Genomic DNA, 24,055 nt, shown 5'->3' with positions numbered 1-24,055 from the left:
CTGAGCCACACCAGCCAGGGCTCAGGCCTAACATTTAAAAAAAAAAACATTGGGATCTCAGATGCTCAAGGCGTTCCCCATTTGCCTATGTCACAGTAACAGATCTGCCGACAGAAGTACATGAACTAGGTTATAGTATCACTGTGGGGACTAATGTTTTAGCTTGTCAGCACTTGGAGGCCTTTTAACTTGGGGTTATTTCCTTTATTCTATATTATTTCTCTGGGCTTTATTATTCGGTGAACACCCTGAGCAGGGCCTCCAAACAGCTGTTAGGAAAGTGGAAGTTGGGCTTGTTTCCTGGGGAAGGAGATGGCTGCAGGATGTGAGGAAAGAAGAAGGAAGCCCAGATCGGTCAGGCCATCAGGCCGTGTGCCTGCTTCCTGTTCTTGGTGCCCGTAGCTTCTGTCGTTAACAATGGTCATTCCACGCTAAGGGTGACAACCAAGAAGGCCTCTGCAAGTTTTTCATTAGAACCCTACACATGACATAAAAACCCCCTTCTCAGACTGTGTGGAATTGGAGAATAAAGAGTTACTGAGGCCCCTGGAAAACCATTTTGGTGAGCGAGTACATCATGTCCTTTGATAGTCTCGTAATACCTCTGCGCGTGGATGGTCCCGCTTTACCGGTGAGGAGTCTGAGATGGGGAGAGGTTAAGGAGCACACCTGGCCAAGGCCATCCAGTGAATAAGTGAGAGATCTGGGAGTTCACCCAGGCCTCAACCTCCATACTCTGTGGCCTCTACTTCTTTCCTTGTAATAAAAATGGAAATATTTCTCTTAAGAACTTAGGTTGGATCTTCCCATTCATCCATTTTTTACATTAAGAGATTTTTTTAACAGTTTTATATTTATATAAAAAAATTGTGCAGCTAGCACAGAGTTCCCATAGATCTCCCTCCCAGTTTCCTCTGCTATTCTTACGTTAGTATAGTTCATTTATTTCAACAAATGAACCGATGTTGATACGTTATTAACTACAGCCCATACTTGATTCAGGTTGCCTTACCTTTTACCTAATTGCTTTTTTCTGCCCCGGGACCCCGGGACATTTAGTTGTCGTGTCTCACTAGGCTCCTCTTGGCTGTGACAATTTCTCAGACTTTTTCGGTTTTGATGACCCTTATGGTTTTGATAAGTACTGGTCAGGCATGCTATGGAATGCCTCTTTATTGGAATTTTTCTCATAATTGGACTGATACTTTTCTCATAACTAGACTGAGTTTATAAGGCTTTGAGAGAAATGTCAGATGCAATGCCATTCTAATCCCATGATACCAAGCATCCGTGCTGTCGGCATGATTTTTTTTAGAGTTTGAGAGACAATCTCCACTTTGATATAACACTTAAATAAGGCCTGGTTGAGTACCACGTGGTTTTTTACAAGTATCCCAGCTCTCCTCTTCCTCCAGGCGTATGTTGAGTTACCATCCCCCATGCACCCGAACATAGAAATGGTCGTGGGAATCTCCGCATGGTGTATGGCTGCTGATGTTGGCCTTGATCACCTGGCTGAAGTGGTATTTTTCATATTTCTCCGTGGACAACATCTTCTTTTTTCCTCCCTTTTCACACTATGTTGTTTGGAAGGAAGCCACTATGCACGACCCACATTTAAAGAGTAGGGAGTTACTTTTAGGGTAAAGGGTCTAATTTATTTGGAAAACTGCATGGGAGATTTGTCTTCCCCATTTGTTAATTTATTTGTGGACTCATAGATATTTATTTTACATTTGGGTGTTAATACATTGCTGCTTTGTTTACTTTGTGGCTCAGTTTGCTCCAGCTTTGGCCATTAGGAGCCCTTTTGCTTGACTCCTGTGTCACTTCGACACACTCCTGTCATTGTGGGTTTCTTTCCTTCTTTCTCTTTCTTTTTCTTTCTTTTCTTTTTTTTCTTTCTTTTTTTTTTTTTGAGTCCTTCTTTATGGCACTACAGTATACTCTAGTCTCATCTTGTGTATTGTTTACCCAAGGCCTAAAATCAGCCATTTCTTCAAGGAGACCTGGTTCTTTTCATTAGAGGCTGGTATTAGAAACCATGGTCTGGGTGCTAGGTGTGCTCATTGCTAACGGGTGCCACATATTTCAGGCCCTCTCAGCTGACATGGCTGGGAAATATACGTGTATACAGCTTATGTAAATATGTGTGTTATAAATATTTCTGTGTATAATCATCAGGACCTATATTATGTTAACCATGAGTTCTTAGTGATGTCTCCAACTCTAATCCATTGCCGCACGGATCATTCCGGCCTCCTCCCCTTGCTTATTTGTAAATGCCCTCTCCAACAGTGAGAAAACCGGCTCCTCCCACCTGCCATTTACTTATTGAGCTGTTTGGTTCCAGGGCACATGTGTAACAGCATCGGAATGGCTAACGTACACAGTAGGACAGAGCTTTTATCAGCTACATCGTGGAACTCGTGTGTAGTTCCTTTTGACTTTAGTCCCAGTCTCACAGACAGCAATTAAAAAATAATAATAGATATGGCTGATGTTTTTTGAGCACTCACTATGTCCTAGGGACTAGTCTAAATACTTTATATGTATTGTCTTTTTTAGGCTTCACAGCAACTCTGTAAGGAGGGATGTGTTATTATCCCATTTTACGGATTAGGAAGCTGAGGCATAAAGAGGTTAGGTCACAGCTAGGAAGCCATTGAACCAGGATTCCAGCTAGTCTAACTCCAGAGACTGTGTGTAGCGGCAGGGACTATACTTCTCATGAAAAGCGGGCACCTAGGAGCCCTGTTAGTTTTTTCCTTTTCTCATGGAATGCAGTCACTGATGCAGGGAGTATTATGGTTTGGTGATAGGGGGTTAAGTCTCTGCACAATAATTTTCTTCAACTTCTGTAAACTTACCTTCAGATGCCAGGCCTGCCCATGTAGTTTGGGAATGAACAATAGGTGCGTAAACACCCTTGACTTTGGGTAACTGGTTTTGGGCTCACCTCATCCTACTCTTGGCCCTTCTACCCTGTTTACTGGTATTTCTGCATGTCCTTCCTATCACCGTCCTCTCCCTCCTTGTCCTTGCCTGGGAGCTGTGTCTTCCTTAACTGCCCCACAGCCCCTCACTGGTTTCGTGCCCTGTACTTACCTTCTGGTGCTTAGCTTTCACTCCAGCTTTGCTGGCATTTATCTGCCTGGGCTTCTCTTAATGGCTCTTTCACTTTCCCTCCCAGCCTTCTAGTCCCCACTCACCGCTAGGACCAAAATGTACAATGGAAAGTACAAGGAAGCATTACAAGGTGACCTGACACGTTCAGATGATAATGTTCCCATCCATTCTAGGCTTTTTCAGAAAACAGCATTCTCTACTTCCTTTGTCCTTTCTCACCGGGAGAACTGTCTAGCCAGGGGTCTCAGAGGCAGCTCTGTCTGCCAGCCTTCCCTGAAACTGGAAAACTGTGAGTAGGAGAACAAGGTGGAAGGCCCAGCTCAGAGTCAGTGTCACGGTTATGTTGTAGCTTTCTTTTTTTCCCTGAAGGGCAAAGGGCATTGGCTCCCACCCTGAGGGCGTGGCAGGGTCACGGGCCGAGCTGCTTCCCAGGCCCACCCACCCCCTATGCAGATCTTCAGTGTTAGGAAGAGGTTCTTGGAGACTACCCTAAAATAAAAAACCACTTTACTGCCTTTGAAAAATAGTTCCATGTCTTACTTATCTTCTGCTGATGATTGAGTAATAACAACTTATTATCTTAAATAGATTTCAGGGGAGGGAAAAGAGCTCTGAATGGACAGAGCGATTCCTTTTGCAACCCTACTTCTTGCCATGGAGGTTACATACAAATTATGGGAGAGATGACATCATACCTAAATTTTTTTTTATTAAACGTTTTACCAATTCTAGAGTACTTTACTACTCATGGGATTTTTAATGATTTAATCCAGTTTACCCAAAAAACCTCTGTCTGCATTAAAAATCTGAGGTTTGAGCGTAATAGCAGCCTAAACACACACCTCAGCTCTCCTACTCCACATAGAGGGTCCCGGGCATGGCTAAAAGTTGTGTGCTGTTTTCTTCTGCTTCTCAGATAAGTCATCTATCTATTACTTCCAACCAGGTATCACAAGTGTGATTTCTGTTTGGCTAAGAAATCAAATAAGTATAGTAAATCCCATCATGATTCATACCTCCCCTCTCTTTCTATCCTTTGAACAGGTCCTGTGTCCCTTCGAAGTGTTTCACTCTCTCACCTCAGGGCCTTTGCTTAGTTAGCCCTTGCCCCAGTCTTCACCCTGCTAACTCTTCCTGGTCCTTAATGTCTCAGCTTTAACGTTCTTTTTTCAGGGAAGCACTCGCTGAAGCCCTGATTAAACTAGGTCTTTCTGAAGGTAAATCCTTCTACGGGACCCTAGACTCTCCCGTTGTGACAGTCGCCACGTAGATAGTTTTTGTGAACAGGGAAGGTAAAGGGCACCCAGTAAGTATCAGTTTAATCAGTGAGTTAAACCCCCCAGAGACCTGTTTTCCTAGAAGGAAGTGTCCCAGCCAGTTCCACACACTGACGTCTGACCATGTCTTCCTTCCCCCACGGAAACCTGCGGTAGGCTGGAAAAGGGTCACATGCTACAAAGCTTTGCGCGTTGCCAGGAATGCTGGAGGTAGAAAAAGCAACCCTGGTTCTCCCTTCTGCTATGACGTTTGGCCCCCTGCCTGCCCCTGGCCACACACCCAACACGCTCACTCAGATGTCCACCTCCCCTGGGGACAGAGGCGTTTGTTCTGTAACCCACCAACGCGCGCTTTGGAAAAGGAGGTCGTGTACTGGCCTGTCTCCTTCCTGGTGGAGGCTATGTCACAATCTTAATCTTTCCCTTTGGTTTCAGAAATTACTTCTTCAGTCTTCACCAGTCATTTAAGAATCATGTCCTGCAATTTGTATTACAGTTTGATGTCTCTGGGTTGATTTGTCCTAGGCAGGATGCCTGGGGAGGGGCTGTGGTGGGGGCAGAGGGGTGGTGCTCCTCCTGGGTGACTGCTTCCCTCCAGCAGGCCCGCAGCTACCCGTGTTGCAGCAGGGTAGGTAGTCTACGTCATTCTTTCTAGGAGAGGTGGCAGATGCTTTGAGTTGATTTCCATGAGTGCTGGTTGATTTTCACTGAGCCATTTTACCTTTTTTCAGTACCTTCCTTTTGTGGCTTATGGCAAGTAGTTTTAAGGCCGCTTTCCCTCCGGATACCTCGACGTGTCCTTATTGATAACTGTGTAATTGGAACTCATACCGGGTCAGTGCCAGGTGGATGCGGCAGGTGGTATTATGTCTCTGCTCCAGGTCATGGAGTTCAGGCACCTGTCCAGTTCCCTTCGCCCACAGGGGGCTCTGCTAGTGTGGGAGTCAGCCTTCCTTTTCCAGGCTCCGTTCTCGTCCTTGTGCAGAGCCGGGTAGCCTCTCTGGTTTAACAGTCACACTTTGCCTGTAAGGTTGTGACTCAAAACCAGGATTTCCCCTCTGTGTTGAAGTTCCTTCTGTCCTTCTCACTAACCAGATCTGGTTTGTACATACGTTGGATCTTGGAGTGGAACCAAGAGGGTGAGGGAAGAAGCCATTGGCCAGTAACCCTGTGGTTTCTCTCACAGCTGTGCGATGTTGCTCTGCTTTTTTGAAATCTTACAAGTTCACATTTTATCTGCTTCTTGGTCTATCAAGAATGGAGAGTTTCTTCTCAGCACTGGCAGACATGAAGCTACTGTGAGCTTTGGGCCCTTGTCCGGTCTTCCCAGAAAGCCTCCCCGCAGGCATCCTGAAAAACGCTGCCGACAGGAGTGTGCTTGGGTGTATTGTGCTGATCGTGCATGTCTTTCCCTTCTCTTCTTTCTTCCTCCTCCTGCCCCTTCATTTTCCTCCTGTGTGAAAATGCTTTTTCTAGCTCATTCAGTGTCTGGGCTTTGGGTGAACTTTCAGAGCCCTCTCAGGCTCAGCTGGGGGAATGGCGTTGTCACAAAGGGTAAAATGAGTTGATTGCCAGAGCTGGTTTCAAACAGGAGATGAGGGGACACTTTTGCATTTCAAGGCAGGTCCAATCGGAATAAGTCCGTTTCCTTGACAAAGCAGACCTCTGAGGCTGCAGCTTTCCAGGAGTGAAGTTCTTTATAAGGCGCCCCATAGAAACACACGCCCGGAGATGTAAACAGGGATACACGTTTTGTAGTTGTTTGTCATGGCGAGGACCGAAAAATAACTTAAATACTTGCACACTAGTGGAAGAATACTTATATTAATTACAGTGCGTCCATGCAGGGACACCATCTAGTTCTGAGAAACAGAAAGGTCTAGAAGTAGTGAATAGAGAGAGAGGTGACTCCGCATGCTATTCGGTGGGGAAAAGCCACGTTGGTTTATATATACGTATTCTATTTAAATATATGTGTATGTATATATCTCCATAGAAAAGTCTGAAAGAGTATACTCCAGACTATTAACCGAAGTTCATGGGAATGGAGTTAGAATGAAAGGGGAGTAGATATCTCACTGTCTCAGTTTACACATTTGTAAATATTACATATTACACATTTGTAATATCTACTTTCATCAATAAATAATCAGTTCTATAATCTTAAAATAACATAGGGGGTAAAGGAGTATGAGATACATTAATTTAGTTTATACGTCTCTTTCCCTGTGGTTTTGATTTTTGCCTGGGTTTTGTGGTCACTTACGAAGCTCTGAGGGGTCACTAGGGTCACTGGGTTGCTGGGCTTGTTCCTAGGTGGATGCTGTTGATTTTTATCACGTGATGGGGATTATTATCCCTCTACACCTGTATTTCCATCAGTGTCATTGGAAGAGGATGCTATGAAGAAATATTAGCTGAGTAGTAGTACTACTTAACTTAATCCATCTGTCTTTCTTTTGAGAAGCGCAGAATTGTTCTGTAAGAGTCAACACGATGGACGCGAACTTTAGGTTTTCTTTCTTCTATGCTCTCACCCCAGCTGTGCGCCTGCCACAGCTCTAGGCTCACTGCTCATCAGGAATGAGGGGAATTATTTGTAGAGAAAGTCATATTCCTTCTAAAAATGAAATATTAGAATGCCTCTTCATCGTTTTCTTTTTTGATTTCTGATGTTCGGTTTTTGTGAAGAGAGGAGAAATAATCGATGCTATGTGTGGGCTCTCAAAAAATAGAAGCCCATCCATTCAGGGGGCGAGGGTTTCAACACGTGAATTTGAGGGGACAGAAACATCCCTACGTAGCAGATGACTAACCAGTGAGTCGGAGATTGACGGTTTGCCAGCTACACACTCATGAATTTCATCCCTCTCATGCTTTCAGTTCATCTCAGAGCCAAGATGAAGTTCTTCTAGCATTCTGGAAAGGAATGAAACTTTTGTTTATCTTTTTATTTAATGCAGACTAAAATTCAGAGAATATTGAGTTGCTTCTATGGTTTGAAATTCCAGCTTTTACTTGATGCTTTTATGCTACCTCTTTGTGATACTGATATGTGAATAGTATAGTTCCAAACGCCTTCATGTTCACCTTAGTGAAACAATGTCCATCCCAATGAAAACAGTTAGCAAACTTATATTTCCTCTGTTTGGACTTCAGGTCCAAAAATTAAGCATTAAATTGGCGTTGTCCGGTATGAGATGGGGACATGGGAAGTTCAGAGGCACCTGTGAAAGCCCCACACTTAGGGGTAGTAATACCTTTTAGCCTCTTAAGGTTTGTTCATTAGAATAAGCAATTTGTTGGAAGTATAATTTGATAATGATTTTAAAGTTTGCTAAAATTTTGTTCACTTAGATCATTAGCTAAAACGAAGCCTCACCTCTCTGTCAATAAAGCACGTGCTGGCTAGTTCACAGTTCCTGCCATCTTCTCCAGCCATCGTCGGTGAACGTGCCGTGGCTCGTGGGGTGCCGATGGTTAATGAGGCCAAGTGCTGCGTTCTCCAGGGGACAGAGCCCAGCGTGGGCCGCACTTGGCTGTGAAGCCTTCTTTGACTACGAAGCACTCAAAACTTGTTACCCCTTGTGTCAGCCAGCTGTTTGTCTCTTTCACTGAGTGAGCGGCTGCCCCTCACCTAGAGACAGCATCGCACCTGCATGTTCTAAGTACCATGTCCCTAGAGAGCTGGGAACACACAGTGCCCCGTCTCTCTGTCCTGGGCCTTGTTTCGCCCCAGTCACCTTCACAATGGCTTCGAGTACCACGTTGTCCTCCTTTGCCTTTCAAAACCGAACTTCTGTACTCACACTACTTCTCCCACTTGAAACGTCTGCTTCTCTTGTAATACAAGGAGCAAAAGGCTAATATTGCAAGGACATACTTGGTTCTCATGCTGAAACCCTGGTGATCTTTGTAAATTCAATGTGTGCATTTATCTTTTCCAAACCTAGGCACTTCCTTTCATCAGCTGGCTTTCGAGTCAGTTAAGCCCTGAAATACTAGGACTGTAGGTTTTGTGGTCTCCGATTGGAGTGACTCCAGAATTGGAGACAGTTTCCTTGTGCGCAGACCGCTTTGAAGCTGCTTCAAGACTCACTAAATCTCCTGCATGTCTTTTTCTGTCTCGTATGGATTTTTCCAAAGATTAGAGTCCTTTTTTAAAAAAAAGTTATCAATCTTTCCCCTGCTCCTCAACCACCACTTAAAATAATAAAATGTAGTCAGCTTGTTTTCAAGTGCTTTAATTCCATGAACATTGCCAGGAACTCTTAGGTGAATTCTCTGCTGACCACCTGCCCGCCTTTTCCTGGGCTGTGCCCAGGCTAGGCCCTGGTGCCCGGGCTTGTCCTCCGTCCCTCAGCCAGCGGGGTGCAGTGACTCTCCCTTTCTCTTTTTCAGTGCCATCGCCTCTATCCTCAGGGCCTGGCTGGACCAATGCGCGGAGGACTTCCGAGAGCCCCCTCACTTCCCTTGCTTACAGAAACTGCTGGATTATCTCAAACTGATGATGCCAGGCTCTGACCCAGAGAGAAGAGCACAGAATCTTCTCGAGCAGTTTCAGAAGCAAGAAGTAGAAACTGACAGTGAGTGCCTATTTGACCGCAGGGAAAAAGCTAGATTCTGACTCTGTAACCGGCCTGTTGAGGGCACGTTCTCCCCACACTTGAGTGACAGGGGCCCTTGGCTTCTGTCTGAAGGACAAGCTGCGGGAGAGTTGGTGGTGGGTGTAGAATTCTCAAGGTTATTCAACAGCTGATCACAGAGCCCTAGAGTTTTGGAGCAAAGGGGCTTTTCAAGACCACCTAGCCCGGCTCCCTCATTTTATTGGTGAGGGAACTGGGAGTGAGAGAAGCGAAGAAAATTTCTAGGGTTTCCTGTAATACCATAAGAGGATGACCTTTTATCTTTCCTTGGGAACCTGAATTTGCTCTTAGTATCTGCCCAGTGGCTCCACCTTCCATCAGATGGAAACTGATCACAAACAACCACCATTCATCAGGCAAGGAATCACACCCAGCCTGCCCCTGCCCTCCCGGGAGCTGGGAGGAGGTGTTTCTCCCTCAGCGACTTAATCTGCCCCCTGCCAGGGCAGGCTGCCGGTCACTTCCAGTCTCTAATGGCCTCACCAAAGGAAGTTTCTGTGGCTGTTTTTTCCTATTTGAGGGATTGACTGCCTCTTTTCAGGGACAAAGGAAGAGCCACCAGATCGTGGAGGGCTTTGAAGAAAGCCAGAAAGCGGTCAGGACAGGCTTTCAGCGTGGTGTTTTCATCCCCCACTGGTGTGCTGGGTGCTGGTTGCCATGGCAGCTGACCCACTTGGAGCTCCTGACAGGCATTTCCCTGAAGTGACGCCCGATTTCCTCAGTGGGGCGCAGGAAATGGTTCCTCCACGCAGATAAGGGAAGCTGCCTGAGCGCCAAAGAAAATAACCTTAAATTCTAAACAGTACCTGTTGAATTTTTTATGTTCTGGGGGACCAGAGAGGGGAAAATGCAGTTGCATCATCAGAAGCTGCCTGCCAAGTGCTCCGTATCTCAGATGACTTCATCTGCAGGGAATGTTTGAATACCAGGGCTCTCCTCCAGCCGCCGACCTCAGCTCCCTCCGGGCCTCCCCGCCGCCTTTGTGCTGGAGTGAAAAACGCTGTGCGAGAGCCTGGCGCTCCCCCTGGGGCTGCCCTGGCTCCCGGCCTAATTGGGGAACCGGTGGGACCAGTCGTTCATTGTCCCTACCCAGGGACCGAGGGCAGAGCTTTCTTGGCAGGCGGAAGAGGGGACAGGGAGGGTGCCTGACTTGGGAGACGCTTGCAGGCAGTACCCAAGAATGAATGTTTTCTAAGTTTGGAAAATTTTTTATCAAGAAAGCTCAAAACTCTGATTATTAACTGAAAAGGAGTTTTAGAAGCTCGGTTCCCATGCCTTTTCTCACCCAGTTTCATGCCGGCAAAAGCAACCATCTCTCCTATATGTTTTTCACAAGGGAAATTTGCTTCAGGTTTTTCCCGACACGCCCCTGGAAGAGAGTCGAAAGCAAAAACAGTGGTCTAGGCCCCAGAGAGAAGGGAGCACGTGATCTTTCACGGCAACATCCAGGGCCCGTCTCAGGCAGCTGTGAGTGCTGAATGAATGAGAAGATGAGCCTTGCCCGCCATACACCCTTTGGCTGAAGTGGGCCGCCTCTGCATTGCAGAGTGATGGAGGCAGATTTACGGAGTCACTAGCAAGAGGGTTGAGAGGCCCGTTCTCAGCCTTTGCTTGGGATTTCAAGGTCTCATTCCTGCATGGAATGGGAGTGTGCCAGAGTTGCGTGGAGGAACAGTGCTGGAATCGTGGGGTTTCAGCATTCTCAGCCTGTTTGTGTCTCAGACTCTGGAACAGGCAGCGACCCCCTCCTGCCTTCTGAAGTCACAACCCACCCCGACTCACCACAGTACTTTTCAGCTCTGTGAGGACGGGCCAGCCTTCAACCACACGCCTGTCACCAGAGGTGGCAAGTGTTTGTGTGGTACCTCAATAGGGGAAGCGATGTAGGGTCCACTCTCAATACCCTCCTTCCTCTAGAAGACTAAGAAAAGGCCACCCCAACTACTTGATCCACGGTGCCTACAAGTCTTTTATTGTACAGAGAAAGAGAAAGAAGCCCTAAGCTGTAAACGTTCCGGGGCAATGGCGGCACACATTTAAATTTCTGCTAAGATGTAACTGAATAGAGCCAGGTAGTTTCCCATGAAAGCAGACTGAACAGAGAGGAGAGCAAGGAGGTGAAGGGGGGTGAGACTGGGAAACAACCCAGGAACCGGGGAAGGTTCCAGGAAGGCGGGGCCAAGGCGTCACGTAAACTCTGTCGCACTCTAGTCCTAGTCCTTCAGCGCGGAGCCTTGGAGCCTGGAGGTCCCGGGCTGAGTCCTCCGCGTTGGATTTGGGATCCTGGGTAGTGAGTGCAGGGCTGATTACTCACTTCCTCAGCCTGTACCCTGTGTCGTTTGCTAATGGATGATCTTATCTGTAATAAGGGTGAAGGTGAATTTATTTTAGACTGTCCCGTTTCATGCCTATTTAAATTTAGGTGGAAGCTGAAAGCTATTCCAAGCATTTTGAGAATTCCGAGGACTTTTTGAGATTTCCGAGGACTTCTGTCAGCATTTCTGACACCACGTTGGCCCATTTTACTCACCAAAGCCTGACCTGTCTTCACATTTGGTCCTTCTAGGCTTCTGGTTATAAATAGCCCAGTAATTAAGAGTTGCATATTTGGGGTTAAGGAAGTAGTTGGGTTAGTCCTTGAGCTGACCAGAGGGTTTGAGGGAGCCCAAGATGAGGGTAACCCCCAGAATGTAGCCCAGCTTTGCTTCTCTCCAGACTTTGCCTAACCAGGGTTTGTCAAAGGACGAGTAATAAAGAATCAGAGAGCAGGAAGAGCTTGTGAAAACCCACATTCCACTCAGATTCATTTTGCTTGCTCTTCCTTCCCTGTGGGTTTTCTGAAGGATTTGCCCTTTCCTTCCTAAAAGAAAGTTGTTCCGTTGGACTACATAGGCAAGGTCACATACAGTGGCCCCAAATGATTAACTTTTGTCCCTCCATCAACAGATGGGTTTCCCAACACCGCGCCCTGCCGCCTGGAAGAGGAAGAGGAACCAGAGCCTGGAGGGTCCGCAGAGTTCACGTGCTTCTCAGAGGACCTCGTGGCGGAGCAGCTGACATACATGGATGCAGTGCGTCTTCTCTTCGTGCTTCAGACGTGCTTCTGCTTGGAGCCAGACCTGGCGGGGGGGGGGGGGGGGGGTTACAGTCCTGGTGGTCCGGGGAGGGCAGGGGTAACGTGACTTAAGTCTTCTCAAATCCTTGGGAGAGGCCATGCCTGCAAATGCAGAGCGAAGCTGTGACTTAAATCAATCATCTGAATAATTCAGGCCTAAGCTCTTCTTGCAATTCAGGGTGAAGGTGCTTTTTCCTCGGCTCAATGCGCAGAGGGAAATGAGAATTTTAATCCCAGTGAAACAAAATCCGTCCTGTCCCATGGATATTTCTCCCCCTTTCAACTCATAAATATTTCAAAATCTGAACTGTTTACTTGGGGGACTGCAAAAAGGTCACAGTATAAGTTAGGATAAAATAAATTTACCAAATCTACGTGTGACTGTATCTGGCAGCTCATTCCACATGTGCTTCCTGTACCTTTGAAGTCTAAGTATTTTCTTAGCGGTATATATTTGATTACATTGGCCATGTTTCGTAGCTCGATCTCAGCTGGGAAATACCAGTTAAAGAGAAAAGGACTATTATGAATTATCACGATGGTTTGGGCTCTTCTGCACTTAACCACTTTGGAGAAAGCAGCATAAAAAGTTGCAGAGTTTCCATCTAGTGAGCTTGCAAATAAACTCTCGGAAGTACAACAGGTCGCCGATATAAAGTAATCCTGGTGTTCCCTCTTTTTTATATAAACCCTTAAATATCGTGAATGGTCGTGCAAATGCGAATCTGATTTGTTCAGCAAATTTGTGGTTGTTCCACATGATTGCATAAGAGGAAGATGAAAAATGTCCTTGGTTATGACTTTGCGGTTGAATAACTTTTTCTTTTATATGCTTCTTACCTTCTTCACTTTAAATAATGTGAGATAGTGACATTGATGAATGTCGCATGTATTGTACTTCAATGGATCACTTTTCAAGTGGTCATTGAGTGACCATTCGTGCTCACGAGTGCCCACAAAGCACCGTGGACATGATTTTGAGGTCACAGTAATCTTTACCGTTTTCCAGTACCAGTTGACATGCAATGCTATAGTATTTCAGCGCACAGTATAGTGATTAGACATTTATGTAACTTATAAAATGAGAGGCCAAAAATAATCTTAATCACTTTTTAAATTTAATAGCATAGATTTTTACTTGGCTTTCCCTGAGACAGAAAAGTTAAAGTGTTTGGGGGCTTAAGACTTTATTTATTTTTTGGTCATTGTGTTTCATGTCTTCAGTGGAGCAGGTCTAGAAAGAACATGTGGGCTTCTCTGATCAGTTAATTATTTACTTCTGTCTATTGAAGTGAACACCATGAGGCAAACCAAGTAGAAAAGGATTATTTTGTCCACTCAAAAAACAATAGCAATGTACAGGTGACCCAGATGTCATACTTTGCCATAGGTCGTGTCTGCGTTGCTCATACAGTGAATTCCTCTTTTGTTCTAGCAACTATTCAAGAAAGTAGTGCCTCACCACTGCCTGGGCTGCATCTGGTCTCAGAGGGATAAGAAGGAAAACAAACATTTGGCTCCCACCATCCGTGCCACCATCTCTCAATTTAATACCCTCACCAAATGCGTCGTCAGCACCATCCTGGGGGGTAAAGAACTCAAGACTCAGCAGAGAGCCAGAATCATCGAGAAGTGGATTAACATTGCTCACGTAATTGTCTTTTCAAAAAGTATTCTTTGTGTTTAGTAGATATCGGAGACTCCTTCATCCCTGTGTTTAAATCGTTTCTGTTTGGTTGAAAGGCAATTGAAAGACTGCGTGCGAGGGCCCATTGGGTTTTGTTCATTGTTATTGCTGAAGTAAGCCAGTTGCCTTTCTTAACTTGGGAGCTTGTTGATTTTTCCTCTTTTTCCTGTTTTCCCCTGCTTGCTTCTGTTTGCCCCTGGAGCCCCAGGCTGCTGCTTCTCCCGGTTGAGACAGCCGGTCGGCATTTTCCTTGTACTCGCGCTGTCAGGTCTGCCCGGCCTTCACTAAATATAAACTGGTCAAACAGTGCTCTTCAGCACGGAGTCACCACCCCTGCACCCTATCTTCTGCAGATCGTAGGAGCCAGTGCCTTCTCCGAACCCTGAATCTGCTTCTTCAGGACTGAGATACAGAGATGGCACATTAATCCAGTGCTTTTCTGAGAGTCTTACGTCTGAAGCTGGAGGGGCAGAGTCTGTTCTTGGGCCTGAATTACACTTTGTTGAGTCGGTCTGGTTTCACGGATCAGCTGCTTATATGCCATATGACCTTATCATTATCTTATTTCATCACTGAGAGGTGAACGGTATTGAGTCAGTGGTCACCGAATATTTCGTGAACCTCTAAAAGTGCGTAAGCTACAATTTGACTTATTTTGGGGGCCTAGACAGGGTGAGCACAATGAATTCGGTCTCGTGGGAGCCTGGAGGCAAACAAGGAAGCTCAGATGTCCGGGAGCTGTCTCAGCCCCAGGGACAGAGGAGTCGGGCGGGGGAGCCCCACGCTGCAGGGTGGGAGGGAGCGGAAATCCCTCTGCCCACACTGGCCGAGAAGGGCTCGTGGATAGGATGATATTTGCGTTTAGCTTGAATAATAGATAGAATTCTTGGTATTTGAAGATTGGGGAAGATTTTGTTTTCTAGGTAGAAGAAATTGTATCAGCCAAAACTATATAATTAACAATTTTGAAAAACAATTATTATGTATGAGGGGGACCCCAACAAACTGGAATATGTTTATAAGAAATTGTGTATTTATTCTTATATGTTTGAACTTCAGTCACCTCCCGAGTACTCTCCATTTGATGCAATCCGTCTGTCGAGATGGTTTTCCCACTGCTCAAACAGTTTTTGAGCTCATCGATTTGGATGCCTTTTAGTGCTTCTGCTGTTTTTTGTTTCACCTCTACCACATCCGCAAAACATTTCCCTTGGAGGACACTTTTTATCTGGGGAAACAAAAAGAAGTCACTTGGTGTGAGGTTGGGTGAATAGGAAGGGTGGGACATGGGGGTCATGCTGATTTTTGGTCAAACACTGCTGAACACTCAGCATGAGGGGGGCAGGTGAGCTCATAAATCACCCATCATGAAATTGGCAAACACATTGCAAGAGTCGTCAAAAAAAAATTCACTGAAGCCAAATGCAGCCTCTCACAACAACGCCTGCTGGTACACGGATACAGATGGGTTCCTAGAACACTCACCTAGTGGGGAAATCCTGTACTACTAGGAGCATGCCCTCCAGAAGATAATTCCATTTTGTTATATTTTGTTATTCAGGGGTGATAATTCCACCCCTGAAAATATCTTATTAGCCCATGTTCTGGGCTGTGGGTCACCCTTCAACAGAAACACATTTTGTTTTTTATCTCATTATATAGATACATGTCAGTAAGGCCCTGTCTGTGGGGCATAATGCTTACATTTTCACATTCCCTCTCTTTTTTCACATTCTTGTTAGTAGTCTTGAATTAAAGAGCAAGGCCATAGTTGCACCAGAGAATTTGCCTTTTTTCGGGTTTTTAGGTGGTCTGTTACCACAGACTTTTGAGCAGATAAAAACGGTAAGAAACAAAGACTATCTCACCCACTGTAGATTTTTCCTTTTCTGAACTGAGCTTATTTCTCAGCGAGAGCTACAAAAAGAAGTTCTGAGGGAGTGTGACAGAGAGCATGAGATTGTTCCGGTCTTCTTAGAATGATGAGAGAACATTTTTTGCCATTAATGCCGTATCATTTGCAGTCTTCTCTGTGCCTCAACAGAAAATAGTCTGTGCAGCCCTGATCCATTCAACTGCTCAGAAAATCCACCGCAAGAATATAGCATCTGTGTGCACAACAGTGCGGCTCACACAATGCCTTTCGGTCCAGACTTAAATAGAAACCGCACCTCTGTGTGACAATAAGAAATAAGGGTTGAATAATTTGAAGTTCAGTGCAGACCCCATCGCATGTGCTTAGATGCTCTGGGAGCTAGAATGCAAAGCCATGATGAAGTAGTGTCCTCCTGGCCAGCACCTGCGCCCCTCCACATCGGGTGGGCTCACTTAGGCTCACAGCCGGCTTCCGGCCGAGATCGACTGTGCTCTTCTGGCATTATGACCACAGCACCTTTTTATAGAGAGGGTGTTTGAGAACTGATCGTTTTACACACGGAAAAAATTCCTGACCACGTTCGACTACATTTTCCTGGACCGGCCCCTCTGCTCCATTTTTCCTTTTGTATCTTATCTCCTGGAAGGAGACCTCCTTTTCTAGAAATGAGGCCGGACGCCTTTTCTGCTCCTTTAAACCCTTGGCTTTGGCCTCTGTCTGCATAATGTGTTCCATATGTTTATCACAATTTGCATGAAATATCTGTGCCTGAGTTCTTTTATTTATTGCAAGTTTCCTGATTTTTAGGACATAATTCTGGATTCTGAACCTTTGTTGAACCACGCTCTTGGTTTCCAGACCGACTGTAATTCAGAGCTCTCTCTCTCTCTCTCTCTCTCTTTCTCTTTCCCTCTCTCTTTCTCTCTCTCTTTATGGAAGGGGAAGGCATTCAGACATTTAAAAAGAATGGGCATGACTTTTGTAAAGTACTTTGGCATTTACTCCAAAGAAAATATTTGAGGGTTTGTTCGGCATAGTTTTAAGTGGCCAGAATTTGGCACGCTAAATTAGAGAGTGCTGTTTTCCCTTCATATTCAGGATTAGCATTACTTTGTGAAATGATCTTTTAAGCAATGTGCATTTATGCCCAACCACTCTGGGACCTTGGTTCCCCGGCTCTTCTGCACAAAGCCGACCCCCTGCTTGCACGGCGCACTTTACGGTAAACAGTGCATGGATCCCATTCCCGCATGCCTGTATATGAGGCGTCCCCTTTGGCAGAAGGCGTAGCCCACTCTCCCTGTGTTGCCCCCTTCCCCATGCCAGGCAGGTGTGAGACCCTCTCCCCGACTCTTCTGCTCTCTCTTGCCATTCATTCAGCAGAGCTTGGACCCCAGGGCCGCTGGCTGCGGCGGCCATCAACTCCCTGAGGTAGCTTAAGTTTCAGAATCAGGGAGCCTTTCCCCTTACCCACAAAATGACATCCAGAATGCTTCCTGTTCTCCTTCTATTTTGTTTTAAAACATTGCCAAAAATGAATTAGATTTTTAAAAGCTCAAGTTATTTTGGAAACATTGAAGTACCAAGGTGTTTTTGAATGTTTGTGTTTGTGGCACAAGCCAATTTGAAACTAACTGAATGTGTATAAAAATATTCCCTCTTGGCTAAGAACATGAAAGCCAAAGTTCAAGTTGTGGTGAATTTTTACTGCCAAGTTATGTCCACCTCTCCGGGTTGGTCATGAGATGCTCGATACCGTCTGACCTCAAAGAGGCTGCTACCCCGTGCGCTTTGTGGGTCTAAAGGATACAGTGATCTTTCATGTGTATTTTTAGGGCATCTGTGCGCTTTCAGCAGAAGAAAGTTTGCTTTCTCTAGCATGGCTCTGCACACTCACCTCCGTTCCTGTTTTTACTAGGGAAGCTGGAAACTATAAAACTGTAACAACAACACAAAAAATATATTAAAGGAGAGCAAAACAAGCACGCAGTGCCAAAATCTATAAAGTGTTTCAGTGAGCTGGGGTGGGAGTAAGGGGCCACTTTTTGATGTGCGGTATTTATACAGCTGCCTATTTAGTGGTAAGAATTCATAGCAGCTGTGATACCTCTGAAACAGGAAACGACCAACTCACTGTGTTATTGATATTTAAATGCCTTTTATGTTTTAATCACTCTCTGTACAGGAATGCAGAATCCTGAAGAATTTTTCCTCCTTGCGGGCCATCGTGTCGGCGCTGCAGTCCAATTCCATCTATCGGTTAAAAAAGACTTGGGCTGCGGTCCCAAAGTAAGTTCCCAAGTGTCTGCTCTGCTTTCTTTGGCTGGGGCGATGAGTTGCTGCCTCAATGGTGTGGGTCCTCACCTTCAAAGCTTGTATTATGTAACGAGGGAAGCATATTTGAAAGCCTCTGTGTACTCCAGGCAGGACGCATTTTACGCATAATCACTAATGAATTTCAGGCAGGGCCGCTGCAGAAATCACTCCCATTCTCAAAGTGTGCCAAAGCCCAGGTCATTGGCTTTAGGGACCATTTTAAGGATGTGCGGGATAAGGTTGTGGAGTGATGAAGTTACAGGCATCGGCCAGTGTGTCTGGTTATTTTGCAGCCCCATTCCAAAGCCCTCAGCTCCTCCAGGATGTGGGGGATACTGTGTGCAGATCCAACGTTAGTTCTTGCTGTTCAACAAGAATCCATTTAGTTAGTTTCTGCTTTGGCATTTGAAAAGCTATCTTAGTGCTGTTCAACAGCTTTAGGTGTTTCTTCCTATTGTTTTTCTTCGTATTTCCTGGTGCAAGCTTTGGAATGCCTATCAGTGTAATGGCCTTATTATTTTACCACCTCTCTCTCTCTCTCTATCTCTCATTTCCAGAGCATTGCTGGTAGACCAGAGAACTTTTCGCAAAGGAGGGAAGGGTGGGTGAGAAAGCAGTACAGATTGAGAGGCTGGGGAACACGTCCTGGCCACACACTAGGCCAGCTACACTCAGCAGGTCTGCCTCGGTTTGAGCTGATCAAGGAGTCAGGCTGTGTCAGGGAAGAACGTGTAAACTGTTTACAGTCTGTGCTGTATGCAGTGTAGTCAGTTTCAGTCAGGACAGAGGCCAGCTGGCTCCCTGGGCAGGCTTGCTCTTGTGGGATTGGGGGATTCCGTCCTGAGAGTGGGTCTGCTACTCAGTTTCATCAATTCACTCCGAGCTGATTAAGCCCAAGGGGACTGGCGCTGTCTAGAGTACTCAAGGTTACTGATGAGCTCATATTCCAGTCGGAGGAAGGTCTACTGGGAAATAGTCAAATTCTTTATTACACAATTCTTTGATAGGTGAAGGGGAAAAAATTGAAGTGGTTGATCTTAATGCCTGGGGTTACAGGGCTATAGAAACCTCCACCCCTTGGCCTCCAGAGCTCGTGGTCTGTTTATGACACTGTTATCTACCAGTAGAAACATGGGCAGATAAGTTTTTCAAAGTCCAATGCAGTTTTCTTAACTACCACTCTTCCCTTGGGTCCTTCCTCCTCCTCATTAGTCTGAATAGTCAAGATGACTCTATTGGAAAGATTAGTTGATTGATTATCCTCTGCACATAAATGTTATGGAAGATACGGGTCCTATAGAATTACTAGAGAACAGGCCCTGGAGAAATAGGTGGGAAATTGGATGTATACAGAGTCCTCATCCTCAGCACCCCCAACTCCAGCTCCTTCCCCTGTTCACTGCTCCCCAACTGTGATATCAGAAACAAGGGGTGGTCAGGTACTGAAATGCAGCCTGGCCTGATGCAACCTTCTCTGGTTGCAGTCAAGGGTGACCCTGTCTTTCTGTGGGGGTTGATACACAGAGCAGTGTGAAAAGTCACTTAGCCAGTCAAAGGTTTCTTCTACAGCGAATCTGAGGCTAAAACACAAATAAACAAATTAGTGGACTTGTATCTTAATCTCCTTGGTTACCATATGGGAAAGTCCATTCTTACCAGCTGGCTTTGAGGTTAAACAAACCTCAAAGGCGCATTCGGTGCAACACGGGTGTCTGGTTTGTTTCTTACTTGTGTGGTTGGTTCATGTTTTAGCAGGGATGCTGCCCAAATGTCACAGTTCCTTAGAGAAGGCTTATCAGCTTTACGTGTTTGCCATTGCTAAGTTCACGTGACAGGGTTAAGATATTTTATTTGGCTATCATTTTCCCTGCAGCCTTGTATGCTAATAACTGTCAGTGGACAGAAAAGAGACCTATTTATTTCTCTTTATTTAGGCTGACACGTCATCAATTTCTTAATGTTTTTTTCCAATTAAGCTATTCAAAAGTTTTTTCCAAAGCTATTCAAAATATGAATAGCTTTCATGGTTTTCTTAATTATGAGAGCAGTATTATGCTCATTCTGAAACAAGTAACTTCTTAGTAATGGCTTTCTCGTGATAATGAAAATGCTGCGTGTTGAAGGATATTGCCCTGTTAATTCTTTGCCTTCAGAATTAACCACTCAATAACCCTGGAGGCGTGCGTAACCATGGAGATGTAGTGAACTAGGAAGGAACAAGGACAGCATGGGCTTTTTACGGATGCGATTCCACTGACTTTCCCAACAGTCCTGCAGGGGACTATCGCTGTTTCCATTGTACAGATAAGAAAATTGAAGCTCAGGAAAGAGAAGCAACTTGTCCAGAATCATTTGGCAGGCAGCAGTGTGGGATTTGAACCCACCTCCTCTGACTCCTGAATCCATCCTGATTTTGCCCTCTACTCTGGCTCTGAGAGTAAGAACACTGGTCTGTTGATTCAGGAAATTTGGGGTCCATACCTGCACCACTCAGCAGTTGTTAGTGGAAACTTGAGCAAATCCCTGACCCTGGCATCTTCATCTCTAAAATGAGGGGACTGGCCAGGAAGATTGCTCAGGGCTCATAGGACTGTGTGTGTATTTTTTTTTCTTTTTTAATTTTCTGGAGAGAACATGTCCCAACTGAACAACTTAATTCCTCAATTTAACAACCTATTTTTATGGTTATAAAATACAGGGCTAGAAAATAGACTCCTTTCTGCACAGGTGACCACATTCACTTAAAAATGAAAAGGCCACCCTGCACGAGAAAAGTCATCGGTTTCACCTGCTTGTGTGGCTGGCTCACTGACCCGGAGCTCAGTGTAACCCTCTGGAGCCGCAGGCGCCGAGGACACCTGGGCCCAAGGCGTGGCACTGTCCTAACTCTTCACCTGTTCGTCTTTTCTCCATCCCTCTTGCAGAGACCGAATGCTAATGTTTGAAGAGCTTTCAGATATCTTCTCGGACCACAATAACCACTTGACCAGCCGGGAGCTACTGATGAAGGTGAGGCTCTGGGTGGGGGTGTGGCTAGCTCTCTGACAGCCCTGGAATGCACACAAGGGGACTGTGGCCTGCGGAGGCTCCTTGGATTCCTGCAGTCCCATGAGAAAGTCTGAAGTGACCAGAAGGCAGGGGATTTGTTTTCTTACCGCCTGATGTAAGAAGCTGGGGGCCAAGGAAACTCGAAGTCCAGCTCCTCGGCCTCACCGTTGTGCAACCAGATTGTGAAACTCGTGCTCCTGTGCGTCCCTCTTTAACGAGCTGCTCCGCAAATGCTGCTAGTGAGGAGGGTGAGAGGCCCTGGAATATTTCTTCTCAGCAAAACATCTTCTAGGATGACAGAGGCCGAGCCAGCAATTCCACGTCCTTTATTTGGACTAGGTTGCACAGTCTGTCAGTCAGCAGTGTTTATTGAAGGCCAGATGAGGGCTGACTTCTGAACTCCGGGAAAGGTACAGTGCGCTTCGTTTTGCTGCTCTGGACGTTTGCTGCATACCTAAGGTTTGTAAGCCGTCGGGCCAGCCTCTGGGAGAAGGCGGATGGCCGAGGCAGGTCCTGTTTTCAGGAGTCCACCGCCTAGCAGGTGGATAAAGACACTGAGGGAGAATGCGTAGCGACAGCCTCGCCTAACAGGTTGTGAGCAGATACTGTCTTCACAACCTTTCTATAAAGGAGATCTTATTATCCTCATTTTGCAGGTAGCCGAGACTCAGGTAAGGAACACGCTCTCAGTCACACACCTGGTAGGTGGTGGAGCGAGAATGTGGATGCAGCCTAGTGAGACTGTAAAACCTGCGCTTTTATCACTTAGGCATACAAGTGTTTCTTCTGTCCTCTTGGGAGGAGGGGGCGGGGGAGATCAGGCCCAGCTTCACAGAGAAGGAGACTCAGTAACTCAGCAAATACTGGTTGAGCATTCGCTATGCAGTAGGCGTTGGGGGAACAACCATATTGAAGGCAGGCCCTGACCCTAAGGAGATTACAGTCTCATCAGGGAGGGAGAGAAGTGGACAATCAGAATAGTATGAGATGTGCCCCCACGGGGGGAACTGGGCAATTAGAAGATAGGATCCTTGTCCTTCGTCTCCTTTTCTGTAAATTGGAGACAATGATAGCATTTAGTCGCCTGACCTCAGAGAAGAGTTTTGAAGATTGACTAAGATAAAATAGTTGAAAGCGCTATGCAAATGTAAGTTATTTTTAGTATTTGGCAAGCCATGTACATATGAAACCAGAGTATGCATAATGGGTTAAAATGAATGGAGTATAAGCTGCGTATGTGAATTTAAGGCAGAACTTGGAATAGGAGTGAAAGTCAAGTGGAGGAGGGGGACTCAGAAAAGGCATCATGTGGGTAACCGTTAGACTAGTCCTTCCTCTAAGGGCATCTGTCCCGGCCTCCCTGACTGTTCTCCTTCTAAGTCCTGTTCATCCTTCATGCTTCCGTGTCGACTCTCCTTCTGGAAACCTCCCTGGACACCCTCAGGTCTGATTCGGTTCCTTGCACATGCTCCAGAGGAAGCCCGCCATTCCCCTGACCTTGCACCTCCCTGTGCTCCGTTGGAATTGCCTGTGTCCTTCACCTGTCTCTACGGGCCTGTGAGCCTCTTTCAGGCAGGGACTGGGTTTGTCTTTCTCACTGGCACATCCCTAATGCCTAACGCAGTGCCTGGCATGCAGCAACCATTCAGAGACTGTGTCTGGCCACATGCATTGATGGGCCTTATAATTCACGTGACTCTGCCAACGAGCCCATTATCAGCCCTTCTCGGAGAAGAGGGTACGAGCAGGGCAGTGTATGCTGACGTCTGACTTTGGATTTGGCCAAGCTGCTTAACGACACTAAACAATGACGGCTGAGACCACAGTCCTGCTCCCTGCATCACGTCCCCCCTGGGTTTGCAGACTCGAAATGGAAACTCACTGGCTGGAAGGAGATGACTGCGTGGTCTCCCTGTCAGTGATACGAAGCGAGACTAACCGGAGCCACCACTCCAGTCGCAGTAGGTCTGAGTCATCCTCGCAGAGGAGATAGATTGAAGACTGCCCAGCTCATTACCTGGGGGCAGTCTGGCTGAAGCCTCAGAAACAAAGCCACATCTAGCCATTAAAGGTCCCATAAACCTTACTTAACAGTCGAAGTTTACCCCAGTGCTCCAAGTTACGTTTCTTCTGTATGGCCTGAGTCCCAAAGCAATGGAAAACTTGGCTAGGAATCCGTGGAGTCTGCGCACTATCATGAATGATAGTGGAATGTTTGGGGCGTGCGTATGGACATATGGGTCCTTCCAGTCATCTTTGTTGATCATTCTTCAACATGAAATATGTAATTCTGGGTGTTAATTCTCAGCACAATTATAAAAAAAGTGAAATCAAGTAGTTAGGTTCTCAGAAGAACCACTGCCCAAGCTGCGGGCCCCTGTGTTTAAAATGCCGCTCCTGGGTTTACCCTGATTCGTGGCTGGATATCCTAGTCACTTTTTTGTTTGTTTTTTTGGATAATCTTAGTCTTAAATGGTCTCGCTTCTCTTCTACTTCTGGATAGATGTGTGATGAGCCAACTCTATGATATTATGCCAGAGGGAACGTAATAATTAGCAAGATTCTATAGTTTTCCTTTTGTTGGAAAAATGTTTTTATTTTTCTTAAAGATTATCTTAAACCTGTTACCTCCATATGGTTTCTGGAACTTAGATCATTTTAAGCAGGTACCTTATAGATTCCACAAATTTCAAAACGACAGGGAAGCAGAACCCCACTTAATTTCCTTGGTTCCTGGGACTCCTGGTGAGAATTCTTCCTGATTGAATTGATTCAGACAACTTCTAGGAAGGCCTAAGAATTTGGTTCTGGTACAGGTTGTTCAGTGAACCCCCAAACACACTAAAGTCGGATTGGGAGCAGGGGACTGTGAAGACCTATTCAGATAATTACCATTAGCTTCTGAGCTATAATTTGATCTACACACATCGAGAAGAATCTAATGCCTGGGTACCACCTACT

At 45.9% G+C, this 24,055-nt stretch overlaps 1 protein-coding gene across 2 annotated transcripts in view; it reads left to right on the top strand.

The window, feature by feature from the left end:
- Positions 1-24,055, top strand: part of RGL1 (ral guanine nucleotide dissociation stimulator like 1) — a 225,283-nt gene that overhangs the window by 160,770 nt on the left and 40,458 nt on the right. For both annotated transcript variants that reach the window (XM_024552741.3, XM_053915560.2), the window contains 5 exons: positions 8,808-8,992; positions 11,999-12,123; positions 13,603-13,818; positions 17,916-18,019; positions 20,971-21,055. In XM_024552741.3, coding sequence (XP_024408509.2) covers positions 8,808-8,992; positions 11,999-12,123; positions 13,603-13,818; positions 17,916-18,019; positions 20,971-21,055 — 715 coding nt within the window. The remainder of the gene's footprint in view (positions 1-8,807; positions 8,993-11,998; positions 12,124-13,602; positions 13,819-17,915; positions 18,020-20,970; positions 21,056-24,055) is intronic.

This window comes from Desmodus rotundus, chromosome 12, assembly GCF_022682495.2.
Source record: "Desmodus rotundus isolate HL8 chromosome 12, HLdesRot8A.1, whole genome shotgun sequence".
Lineage (NCBI taxonomy): Eukaryota > Metazoa > Chordata > Mammalia > Chiroptera > Phyllostomidae > Desmodus > Desmodus rotundus.
Note: the sequence above shows the minus strand (reverse complement) of the source record. Positions and strands in the feature narration are given on the sequence as shown.